We start from the raw sequence: 13,505 nt of genomic DNA on the forward strand, positions 1-13,505 counted from the left end.
TATCCACTATGCATTTTCAGGATACGATAAAAAAGTGTTATACAATTTAAAAGCAGAAATCCGAGCAAAAGGGTGAAGGCAAGTTTCACACAATCGCGGTGTTTCTTTTGAATGTTGAAGAACGTGAGCTAAAAAGCTTCGTTCACATGAAAACTGACAGTCACACTTTGGACAGCCTGAATTAATATGCACCCGAAGATGATTAACCATTATATCTTCTTGAGAGAAATAAGTGCTGCATAAACAACACGAGAATTTTTGTGATACTGTATGCAGTTTTTTGTGTTTACTGTAACTTGAAAAATATCTAAACGTTTTATTGCAGATGTCGCACTTAAACGGCATTCCATTTGTATGCTTTCTGAGATGAACGGTCAAACTAAAGTTTTGAGAAAAATGTTTGTTACATATATTGCAATGGTAAGATTTTTCTCCTGTGTGAAATCTACGATGAACAATCATGTCAAATTTTCTTGCAAAACATTTTTTACATATATCACATTCGAATGGCTTCTCTCCTGTGTGTGTTCTACGATGATGGGAGAGATTGCTATTTGCAGCAAAACTCTTATTACATACATTACATTTGAATGGCTTTTCTCCCGTGTGCATTCTACGATGTTCAGACAGAACACCTTTATAAGCAAAACGTTTATCACATATATTGCACTGATATGGCTTTTCTCCTGTGTGAGATCTACAATGAACAATCATATCAACTTTTTCTGAGAAACATTTTTTACATATATCACATTCGAATGGCTTATCTCCGGTGTGAATTCTGTTGTGAGGATTGAGAGAATATTTGCGAGAGAAAGTCTTAAAACAAAAGACACATTTGTATTTCATCGTGACGTTTTTCTAAATTTGAAATATCTGAAAAATAAACAAGAACTTTAAATACAGTCGCTCAAAATTTTTGTGTTAATCTAAAAGTGTTTATGTTACTGCTAAAGCTCGAAAGCAGTTAATATGTACATTAACTAGCTAATCTTCAAATTAACTAGGGTGATTCGTTAAAGTTGCAAAAATTGTTCCATTTCTCAAATTACTTAGGTAATGTGCAGAGTATCTAGGTAATCTGCACATTACCTACTAGGCATACGGTAAAGTGAAAATAAGATCTTTGCTGAAACAACAGCAACGTTTCTGTACGCTTAAATTAACATAATGTTATTTAATTATCGATATCTAAAGAATCAAATTAATACAATCAAACGATCAACAAATGAGTTAATAGAATTAATTATCAATGAAATAAAAAACTGTAATACAAAAAATCAAACGGTTTAAAATATTACAATTAGGGAAATGGGAAATTATATAGATTACCACCTATGGAATTTCGGAACTTTGAGTATATATCTGAAGCGAGGGGGCCAAGACGAGTTCAACGATATCCTACTTTTGGACCAGAGACAAAAAATAAGAAAGTTATCATACTTTTTCCGGCAATAGTATGATAAAATTGTGTGTTAATGTTACCTTTGGTGACTAAAATGGCGGCTCGTCTCTGATTCTAGCAAACCGAAGAAAGAAAACAGTGGGGACGCACGTTCTATTTTAACCTATTCTAATAAATTACCATAATTATTATCAACCAAATTATTAAAATAGGTTAGGTTAGGTTAGGTTAGGTTAGGTTAGAACATGCGTCCCCACTGTTTTCTTTCTTCTGTTCGCTGGAATCAGAGACGAGCCACCATTTTAGTCACTATAAGCGACATTAACCAATCCTGCTTACTTATTATTGTAGTCTAAAGATTGGTGATACTTTAAATTACATAGCAATTGGTTTTATAACAAGCACACCTATTTGTGGTATATTTATTTGTGGCAAAGATCTTATTTCACTTTACGGAGTGCCTAGTAGGTAATGTGCAGATTACCTAGGTAATTTCAGAAATGAAACAATTTTCGCAACTTTAACGGTTCACTCTAGTTAATCTGCAGATTAACTGGGTAATGTACACATTAACGGATTTCGAGCTTTAGCGGTAATATTTATACAAAATAACATAATACAGTGGAGCCTCGTACAGTGGGTTTTCAGTTAACGGATCCACTGTCCGTTAAGTGACAAGTTCGTTATAGGAAACGCATTTTCCCATAGAAATACACGTTAAAACATATAATTCGTTCTGCAGCATAAAATAACCGTATTGTACCACAAAACAAATGAAAATGTAGCAGTCACGAATTATGCCAAATAGTCAGAAGTTGCGAGGAGGATGTAAAGGAACACTTTCTTCACACATTCATACAGATACAGACTTTTTACTGATTGCAGTAGTTCACATTTTATTGTTTCTTAATCGGAGTCAGATTCAGGAGAGACTACAGGGCTTGCAGGGTCAACTCCTTTTGTTCCATCCCTTGTATTTCGGCAGATGGCTTCTTAAAAGACGTGTACAAGGTGGTTTGTTTCTCTTTCTTCTTCAACACCTGTCGGAAATGACGGGCAAGTGCGTTATTGTAGAGATCATTGATCCTGTTGTCCTCAGCTGTGTTTGGATAATGAGTGTTGGTAAACTCCTTAACCTCTCCTTCATTAGACAAGAAAGTTTTTGTCAACTTTCACTTCTTCTAATGATTTCTTGTTTTGTTTTAATTAAAATTACCTTTCTGTTTTTTAGAAGCTATTATTTGCATAACACTTGAATAAATGTAAATACCCTGCACTGAGGTGATGTTCAGTACGTAATAAACAACGGAGAGAGTCGAATCCCAACGGGAGCTCTGTACTTCAGATATACTAATGATATATTCTAATAATACTAATATATTATAAAAATAGCAGATTGTCATTGGCAATGGCGAAAGAGTAAAAACATCATTCGCCCTTCTTCGCAGCCAGTCCTTTGCTCGAGTTACGTGACAGCCAAACAGAAAGTCCGTTGTTCGCAGCGGCCGTTATTTGAGGCGTATGTTATACGAGGCACCACTGTATTACGATCGCAGATTGAAATCTTCTGTAGCACAATAGAAATAATATAATTTTTCTTTATCCGTAATTTGTGCTTTGTACTTGCATCTAAAATAAACAATAGAAAAACCCTTGGGTAAGTACATTACTTCTGCTGCAAATTCGATAAATATTTAGTAAACTAAATTACTTTCTTAAAGTAAGAAATGATGTTAGAACGTATTTACTAATAATTTTTTCTATAAATTAAAATATAAATTTAATATCTATATTTCGACGTATTTTTTCAGTTTATAAATTTAGAATGTTATATAAATTGATTAAAAAAGAAAACGAAACACATCGAGAATTTGCCAAAAGGATTCCCTGTCGATAGAACATTCTGTGAAAAATTTACCACTATTTACCTCTGAAACACGTTATGAAGACTGAAAATCTGATATCAACTAATAGATTTGTCAGGTTTGAAATCCCAACTAACTAGCAGTGTTAATATTTTATCATCTCAACTACTGTAGTAATTTAAATAAAAATTCGCAAAATAACATTCTTATGTTAAAGCGAATTCGGATAATGTTCGAAATTCATTTAAAACATAACGATCGTATTTATTGTAACCACATGCTTGCTTTATAAATTTCTAAAAAAATCTGAAATCTTGGTAATAATTTAACCACTCATTAAATTAATATTAGTTCGTCGATACGTTTATGCAAATTTTGCTTCTAGTATTAAGTTAAAACAATTAACCACGCGGCTCACAAATACACAAATTATATTATTCGCTGATTGTTTGAAAGTAATAAAAGTAAAGGTACTTACGAAATTTACATTCACAATTTCTGTCTCTGATAGATACTTTTAGCAAATAACCTGATTCATTCAACAGTAGCAAGCATAAATATCTCAAGGGTGCTGCTTGGTAAAGCAACTTTCAAACAGAAGTAAAAAATCACAGAATCTGCTTCATTAAATCGATTTATCTGTTGGTTAGCATTTCAAGTTATATTAATGTTTATTTACATCCATATGAGCACATACTTTGTTTTCTTTAATTTGCATAATTATTATTTTATATTAAAATTATTACACTACTAAACCCTTTGTACAACATTAAGTTTTCTCATTTTTCGGTCGATTCCACGATATTCCTTGTCTATTATGGTATGGTATCAGAATTAAAATTAATGATGGTGTAGATCAGTCTTTCCCAACGTGGGGTCCATGCCCCACAAAGGGGTAATTGGATTGTTAAGGAGAAAATTTAAAAATGGACTCGTCCAGAGTTTAAGTTAACTGTATAGCCACTGTATACGTTAGGGGGCATATGTATTTTAGAAAGGCTTTGGTGGGGCATAGCACAAAAAAGGTTGGAAAACACTGAATTAGATGCTTCTCTTAAGCGTTTATTTATGATGTGATATATCTGTGATATGATGTGATATATTTATGATGTAATTATCATCTGATTTTTATTCACCGTGTATATAAAAATGACCACAAAATGAATGAAAATACTCTATTGATGTGTATGTTACACTATACAAGTTACAATATAATTCACGAGTGTTGCACATAATTTTTGTGTTACATTTATATATAAAGTTTTAAATATAGGAAATAATGTTTAAATAGTTGAAATATTGTATTTGAGCATGCTACATTTTCTGGATTATTTTGAGAAATTTTAAATTATTTTACTACAAATGTAAAACTTATTAAAATAAATGTCAATTATCTGAAAAAAGTTTGTCAGTATATTAAAATAAATAACTAGATTTACGTTAAGTTTTAAATGATTTTAAAATAAATGGAAATAACTACAATGGAAATAATTAATTTTTATAACATCAAAAATAAATTTACACTTTTGAAATTAAAAAATACATGTAATGAAATTTACTTCATTCTTAGTTAAGAATATGTCGGTAGTTACCGGAGAAATTTCAAATAATTTCAACGTTCAAAAAATTAAATTCTGATTAATTTATTAGAAATTATAATCGGAATTTTCTTTCTTGTGATTTTGGTCAACAACCTGTGTTGAAGACACACCATCACATTAACATATGAGTTAGTATTCAGATCTGAAATTTGATGCAGTGATCTACTAGACTGTCTCCAGGAGGACCAAAGAAAAGACAAGAACCCACATCGCAGGTTGACCTTTCTTCCTTACTTGATCTCAGGGTAAATGGATAGCCTGCACTTCTACAGTTAAAAGAGATACATCGTGTAAAATTTCATTTTTTACGATTTTGTTGCAACACATATGCTGAAACTATGTTTCAGCATATGCGCTCTAAATTGCGTAACTATGTTTCGCAATTTAGAGCAGTCTGCACACGTTGATAGTAAATTTAGTTAAGTTGTACCTATGCAAATACAGTAGAGCGTCGATTATCCGAATCAATTAGAGACTGGGGTTGTTCGGAAGATCGATGTTTCGGATAACCGATTATGTACAAAAAAATGTATTAATTTATTCCATGTTGAAATTTTTCTCCGTTGCGTGTCGCTTCGAGTTGAATTTTCGTCGATGTTAAGCTTAACGAAGACTACTGTATCGTTATAAATTATTTTTGTTTTTAATTTTGTACGAACAAAATAAATATATTGAAAAATATAAAAACAATAAAAAATTATACTTCAGATGTTAATTTAGTATCAAAAACGTAAAATATTTGAGTAGCCCAAGACATAGCCAAAGATTGCAGCGCCACAGCACTGGCGAAAATTTAAATTTGCCGACTGGAATTCTTTCAAATGATTGACGTTTCGGATGATTGACTTTCGGATAATCGACGCTCTACTGTATCTAATTATAAACAGTTTTTAGAACATTGCTTTGCCTATATTAGCGTTGAGTTACATATACCGAAATAACTTGTTATAAATTATGAAAAAATTTATTAGACATAAGAATTTGCATTATATTTTTATATCTCTAATTTCTGCAGTTTTTAACTTTCATTTTATATAAAATACTTGTGGTTTGACAAATTGTTTCTTCAAATAGTTATTTTAAAGTAATTTGATACAGAAATTCGAAAAATAAGCGCGACATAGTCTATAACTGAGCGGCATTGAAATTTGGTGTTGGTAGTCTTATGGTATGGGGCTGTATTAGCTATTTTTGGCCTGTAATACTACTCTCTATACCTGATGAAATGGATGACGTTATTTGGATCGTCTTCATAAAATATATATATATATATAATTCTTATGACGACAATCCAAATACCGTCATAATAATTGCAGTTATTTGATAGTATCAAATAATTACTCTTCAATATTATTTGTACAGACAGTTCATGTCGGATGTAATCTCATATTCACTTTTCTCCTATTGTTAATAGAAACACAACCTATAAAAATAAATACGTTAAACAAATTTTTTGTGGCATCGATTATTGAATTTTTATATTTTCCTAGGCGATCAGTAAACGATCGCAGGCTTTTGGGATGACTTTTATAATTAACTCTAATTTTAGATTTTGGTGTCAAAATGCTCAATAGAACCTTGGATGTGTATCAATTACTTTTTGAAAAAAAAACTTTATTTTTTTTCCAACACTTAAGAAAAAACTAGAAGGATGTAATCGTATCTTACTCCATATTTAATTCCTTTTAAAAAATCACACAGATTCTTAATGTGTCACCTGAAATCTACGATAAAAAATCCACTATTTGACCGTTGTACATTAATTCTTGTTAAGGTCATGGTGAAAACCCAGTACAGACTCTCTAATAAAAAGGAGGGGTCGATGCGTTATCAGGAGTATTCATCCAGTTTGAAAAACTGGATGAATACTCTTGATAACGCATCGACCCCTCCTTTTTATTTTAAACTGTGTGTGCCCAGCCGATTGTCTTCGCCGTACCGATCTTAACCGTCGCCTCTGCAGAGAAACCATCGTTGCTCAAGAAAAAAAAGACGTGCCTTTTTTCTTGGAATCTTATACATATATTTTACAATATCAGTTATAATTCTTACATTATTTTATTCGTATTTTTCTAATATCGGTATTACTCCCACTCACATTACTTCGTATATCGGAAAGTCTACTGTACTTTTGAAAATAAAAAAATAATAACTTCTGTAAACGATTTCTGCAATTTTAGATTTAGTTGATGCATTCCTTTCTCTGTGTGTTATATGTAATCGTGAATTTAATGTATACTTGAAATAAATGCAAATGGCGCACAAATAAAATTCACCGTATTTTCTATTATTACATTAAAAATTCAGACATTTCTTTTTACTGTATTAATTTCTTGAATAAACGAAGGAAATTCCCGAAAAATCAAAAGATATTACCGAAAAAATGAAAAGTCGTGGTAATCGAAAGCTAATAGTACATTAGTTATGTAAATTGTTCAATTATAAATTTTTTAAAATATAATATAGCCTATTAATAATGCTATGTAAGCGTATAAATTTTAATTTAACATAAGTCTAATTACATCTAACTAATAAATTTGTTTCCATGTGAATGATCTTCTTTAAAAATATCCACAGTTTATTTGTTAGCAAACCATTTTGATGTTGCTGCATGTGTAATTACATCACCTAAGTTCTTTTTTCGAACAGATTTTGCTTGAGCAGTGGCAATATCTATTGGTTTAATTGTAATTAAATACACTTATTTTTCACTAAAACTAATATTCTTTAATTTCAGAAATGTTGTTTTCTTAATATACTATTCACGTTTAATGTATTAAAATCTCACGCTGTTAACTCCACGATGAAATTGTGCATATTCAGTAGATCTACTTTATTTAATGGTAATTCTGCAAGATGAATGCAACTAACATAATTAAGTGAACTACTTTTGGTTGAAATGCTATGCGTGTTAAGAAGATAAAAAATAACGAAAGCTAACAGTCGAGATGCACGTTCCACGTATTTTTTTTTCAATATAACGTACAAAACTTTTCGTAAATTTGTAGTTATATTGTTAAAATAAGAAAATGTATAACACTGAAAACAAATTTTAGGTACGTATCTATAAAACGGTATTTTAATATACGTTTTCAACAAGATCGTTCTCTTGTATACACCAAACTTCAAAAATCACATTAAAAACACATAGAGAATTACAGTTAATGTTGATTTTTGAACCATTCTCTTTTATGCCAAACTCTTGTATTATCAAAAAATTATGCAAAAAATTTGAGTCTATATTCAGCTGTTTTAAACAGTACAGATATCTAAGTGATATAAGAGAATGATTGTAATTTTTTACAGAGAAAACATACTATCTATCTGCACTGATTATGCAGTATTTAATAAAGATACCGAAAAGATATGACAGCACAAAAATATTAATTTACAATATTATAAATAGTCCTTTTTAATGATATGTTTGATAAATTAATTATGTATTTACATTATTATACGTAATAATAAAATATTTTTGATAATATAGAAAATGCTACAATCATAATCGCGTATTTCAATACACATAAGTTACACTACATTCGTTTACAATATACGTGTTAATTGCAGAACGATTAAAAAATAAAAATAGATAAAGTATGAAGTATCAGTTGTTGTTCTAAATTTCATTTTTAATATACATTCATAAATCATTATTTATAAAACTGACATTTAATATAAAACATAAGGTTGTGTTTTAAATACAACAATTAACTTTAATCAATCACATTTGAATAAGGGAAAGTAAGTTAGATTAAATCACAGCTTCCTGTTGAAAAAACAAAAGTTAAATTTATTTGTATTGTAAGCGATATCTTAATAAACATACGACTGAATAGCGAAACTGGAGCATAATTGAAGTAAAATTTTTTAGATTTTTAACAATTTATATTTTTGATCCACAATCCGCACAGTAAGATGCATTTTTCAGAAACAATAAAATAGTGTTATACAATTTAAAAGCAGAAATCCGAGCAAAAGGGTGAAGGCAAGTTTCGCATAGTCGTGGTGTTTCTTTCGAATGTTCAAGAACGTGAGCTAAAAAGCTTCGTTCACATGAGAACTGGCAGTCACACTTTGGGCAGCCTGAACTAATATGCACCCGAACATGATTAACCATTGTATCTTCTTTAGTGAAGTAAGTGCTGCATAAACAACAGGAGAATTCTTGTAATACGGTATGTATTTTTTTGTGTTTACTGTAATTTGAGGGATATCTAAACATTTGATTGCAGTTGTTGCACTTAAAAGACATTTCATCTGTATGCTGTCTGCAATGAACGGTCAAACTGGAGTTTTGAGAAAAATGTTTGTTACTTATATTGCAATGGTAAGGTTTTTCTCCTGTGTGAGATCTACGATGACAGGTCATGTCAAATTTCCTTGCAAAACATTTTTTACATGTATCACATTTGAATGGCTTCTCTCCTGTGTGTGTTCTACGATGACGGGAGAGACTGCTATTTGCAGCAAAACTCTTATTACATACATTATATTTGAATGGCTTCTCTCCCGTGTGCATTCTACAATGTTCAGAGAGAACACTTTTATAAGCAAAACGTTTATCACATATATTGCACTGGTAAGGTTTTTCTTTTGTATGAGATCTATGATGAATAGTTATACTTGATTTCTGAGTAAATCGTTTATCACATATATTGCACTAATAAGGTTTTTCTCCTGTGTGAGATCTACGATGAATAGTCATGTCCAATTTTCTTGCAAAACATTTTTTACATATATCACATTCGAATGGCTTTTCTCCTGTGTGGGTTCTGAGATGAAGAGAGAGATTGCTGTTTAGAACAAAACTCTTGGTACATACATTACATTTGAATGGCTTCTCTCCAGTGTGCATTCTATGATGTACAGACAAAACACTTTTATAAGAAAAACGTTTATCACATATATTGCACTGATATGGCTTTTCTCCTGCGTGAGATCTACGATGAACAATCATATCAACTTTTTCTGAAAAACATTTTTTACATATATCACATTCGAATTGCTTTTCTGTGGTGTGAAGTCTGTTGTGACGATTGAGAGAATATTTGCGAGAGAAAGTCTTAAAACAAAAGACACATTTGAATGTCATCGTGACGTTTTCCTAAATTTGAAATATCTGAAAAATAAACAAGAACTTTAAATACAGTTGCTTAAAATCTTTGTGTTTATCTAGGAGTGTTCATGTTACCACTAAAGCTTGAAAGCAGTTAATTTGTACATTACCTAGCTAATCTGCAGATTAACTAGGGTGATCTGTTAAAGTTGGGAAAATTGTTTCATTTCTCAAATTACCTAGGTAATGTGCAGAGTATCTAGGTAATCTGCACATTACCTACTAGGCATACGGTAAAGTGAAAATAAGATCTTTGCTGTAACAACAGCAACGTTTCTGTACGTATAAATTAACATAATGTTATTTAATTATCGATATCTAAAGAATCGAATTAATAGAATAAAACGATCAACAAATTAGTTAATAGAGTTAATCATCAATCAAATAAAAAGCTGTAATACAAAAAATCAAGCGGTTTAAAACATTACAATTAGAGAAATGGAAAATTATATAAATTACCACCTATGGAATTTCGGAACTTTGAGTATATATCTGAACTGAGGGGACCGAGACGAGTTCAACGATACCCTACTTTTGGACCAGAGACAAAAAAATAAGAAAGTTATCATACTTTTTCCGGCGATCGCATGATAAAATTGTGTGTGAATGTTACCTTTGGTGACTAAAATGGCGGCTCATCTCTGATTCCAGCAAACCGAAGAAAGAAAACAGTGGGGACGCACGTTCTATTTTAACCTATTCTAATAAATTACCATAATTATTATCAACCAAATTATTAGAATAGGTTAGGTTAGGCTAGGTTAGAACGTGCGTCCCCACTGTTTTCTTTCTTCTGTTCGCTGGAATCAGAGACGAGCCACCATTTTAGTCACCATAAGCGACATTAACCAATCCTGCTTACTTATTATTGTAGTCTAAAGATTGGTGACACTTTAAGTTACATAGCAATTGGTTTTTGTGACAAGCACACTTATTTGTGGTACATTTATTTGTGGCAAAGATCTTATTCCACTTTACGGAGTGCCTAGTAGGTAATGTGCAGATTACCTAGGTAATTTCAGAAATGGAACAATTTTCGCAACTTTAACGGATCACGCTAGTTAATCTGCAGATAAGCTAGGTAATGTACATATTAACGGGTTTCGAGCTCTAGCGGTAACATTTATAGAAAATAACATAATACAGTGGAGCCTCGTACAGTGGGTTTTCACTTAACGGACAGTGGGTCTGTTAAGTGACAAGTCCGTTATACGAAACGCAATTTCTCATAGAAATACATGTTAAAACATATAATTCGTTCCGCAGCATAAAATAACCGTACTGTACCACAAAACAAATGAAAACGGAGCAGTCACGAATTATGCCGGATAGTCAGAAGTTGTGCGGATGATGTGGAGGAACACTTTCTTCACACATTCAAACAGATAGAGATCTTCTACAGATTGCAGTAGGTCACTTTTTACTGTTTCTTTATCGAAGTCAGATTCAGGAGAGACTATCGAGATTGCAAGGTCAACTCCTCTTCTTCCATCCCTTGTATTTCGACAGCTGGCTTCTGAAAAGACGTGTACAAGGTGGTTTGTTTCTCTCTGTTCTTCAACACTTGTCGGAAATGACGGGCAAGTGCGTCATTGTAGAGATCATTGATTCTGTTATCCTCAGCTTTGTTTGGATATGAGTGTTTGTAAATTTTTGACTTCTCCCCCATTCGACAAAAAAGTTTTTGTCAACATTCACTTTTTCTAATGATTTCTTGTTTTGATTCAATTAAAATTACTTTTCTGTTTTTTTAGAAGCCATGATTTGCGTAACACTTGAATAAATGTAAATACCCTGCATTGAGGTGATGTTCAGTACGTAATAAACAAGTGAGCGTGTCGAATTCCAACTGGAGCTCTGTACTTCAAATATACTAATAATAAATTTTAACTAATACTAATATATTATAAAAATAGCATATTGTCATTAGCTACGGCGAAAGAGTGGAAACATCATTCGCACTTGTTCGCAGCCAGTCCTTTGCTCGAGTCACGTAACGGCCAAACAGAAAGTCTGTTGTTCGCTGCGTCCGTTATTCGAGGCGTACGTTAAACGAGACACCACTGTATTACGATCGCAGATTGAAATCATCTGTAGCACAATACAAATAATATAATTTTTTTTTATCCGCAATTTGTGCTCTGTACTCGCATCTAAAATAAACAATAGAATTTTTTAATGGAATAGAACCCTTACTACATTACTTCTGTTGCAGTTTTTTGCATAGAAAGATTCGATAAATATTTAATAAACTATCAATATATTACTTTCTTAAAATAAAAAATGACTCTAGAACGTATTTACTGATTATTTTTTTTATAAATTAAAATATAAATTTAATATCTATATTTCGACGTATTTTTTCAGTTTATAAATTTAGAATGTTATATAAATTGATTAAAAAAGAAAACGAAACACATCGAGGATTCGCCAAAAGGATTCCCGTAGTTAGAACATTCTGTAAAAAATTTACCACTATTTACCTCTTAAAACACGTTATGAAGACTGAAAATCTGATATCAACCAGCAGATTTGTCAGGTTTGAAATTCCGTTTAACTAACAGTTATAATATTTTATCATCTCAACCACTGTAGTAATTTAAATAAAAATTCGCAATGTAATATTGTTATGTTAAAACGAATTCGGATAATGTTCGAAATTCATTTAAAACATTACGATCGTATTTATTGTAACCACATGCTTGCTTCATAAATTTCTAAAAGAAAATCTGAAACCTTGGTAGTAATTTAACTAGTCATTAAATTAATATTATTCCTTCAATACTTTTATGCAAATTTTGCTTCCAGTATGTAAGTTAAAACAATTAACCATGCGGCTTATAAATACACAAATTATATTATTTGCTAATTACTTTAAAATAAAGTAATAAGGGTAAAGGTACTTACAAGATTTACATTCACAATTTCTGTCTCCGATAGATACTTTGAACAAATAACCTGATTCATACAACAGTAGCAAGCATAAATATCTAATGGGTGCTGCTTGATAATAAAACTCAAACAGAAATAAAAAATTACAGAATCTGCTTCATTAAATCGATTATCTATTGGTTACCATTTCAAGTTATATTAATTTTTATTTACATCCATATGAGCACATACTTTGTTTTCTTTAATTTGCATAAAAATTATCTTATATTAAAATTATTACACCACTGAACCCTTTGTACAACATCAAGTTTTTATACTTTTCAATCGTATACTTTCATAAACATTCATGTTTTAAATGTACTTACGATAAATCGTTTTATAAATAATCGATTTATGGTACTTTATGTGACGTATTGATTTACATAAAACTACAGAAACGCGCGAGTTTCGCACTAGAAACAATGTATGGCACGCCACCGAACACTGTCTCATGATTTTGGTAAGGTGCAGTGTTAAAACCTGCATGCGCAAGATAAAAGCTACATTTTGTTCGGTTGCAATAAGCATGTTACAATCTCTGAAAATACTGCATTACAAACGATAATTTTTAATTACTGAGCTTTTTA

General features: G+C 31.2%; 1 protein-coding gene and 1 pseudogene across 1 annotated transcript; both read right to left on the bottom strand.

Moving 5' to 3' along the window:
- Nucleotides 1–6: 6 nt before the first annotated feature.
- Nucleotides 7–3,462, bottom strand: LOC111637594 (gastrula zinc finger protein XlCGF71.1-like). Its single transcript, XM_023383116.1, has 2 exons — nt 3,334–3,462; nt 7–876 (listed from the first exon to the last, which is right to left on the bottom strand). The coding sequence occupies exon 2, from the start codon at nt 847–849 to the stop codon at nt 7–9; it is 843 nt and encodes a 280-aa protein (XP_023238884.1). The 5' UTR covers nt 850–876; nt 3,334–3,462.
- Nucleotides 3,463–7,937: 4,475 nt separating this feature from the next.
- Nucleotides 7,938–13,097, bottom strand: LOC111637586 (annotated as a pseudogene).
- Nucleotides 13,098–13,505: the final 408 nt, after the last annotated feature.

Source organism: Centruroides sculpturatus, unplaced genomic scaffold, assembly GCF_000671375.1.
Source record: "Centruroides sculpturatus isolate CEXI.00-Female unplaced genomic scaffold, Cexi_2.0 scaffold979, whole genome shotgun sequence".
Classification (NCBI taxonomy): domain Eukaryota; kingdom Metazoa; phylum Arthropoda; class Arachnida; order Scorpiones; family Buthidae; genus Centruroides; species Centruroides sculpturatus.

What these genes read in the sequence shown, in the direction of transcription:
- LOC111637594 (XM_023383116.1), bottom strand. Translation starts at nt 849, where the DNA reads ATGAAATACAAATGTGTCTTTTGTTTTAAGACTTTCTCTCGCAAATAT.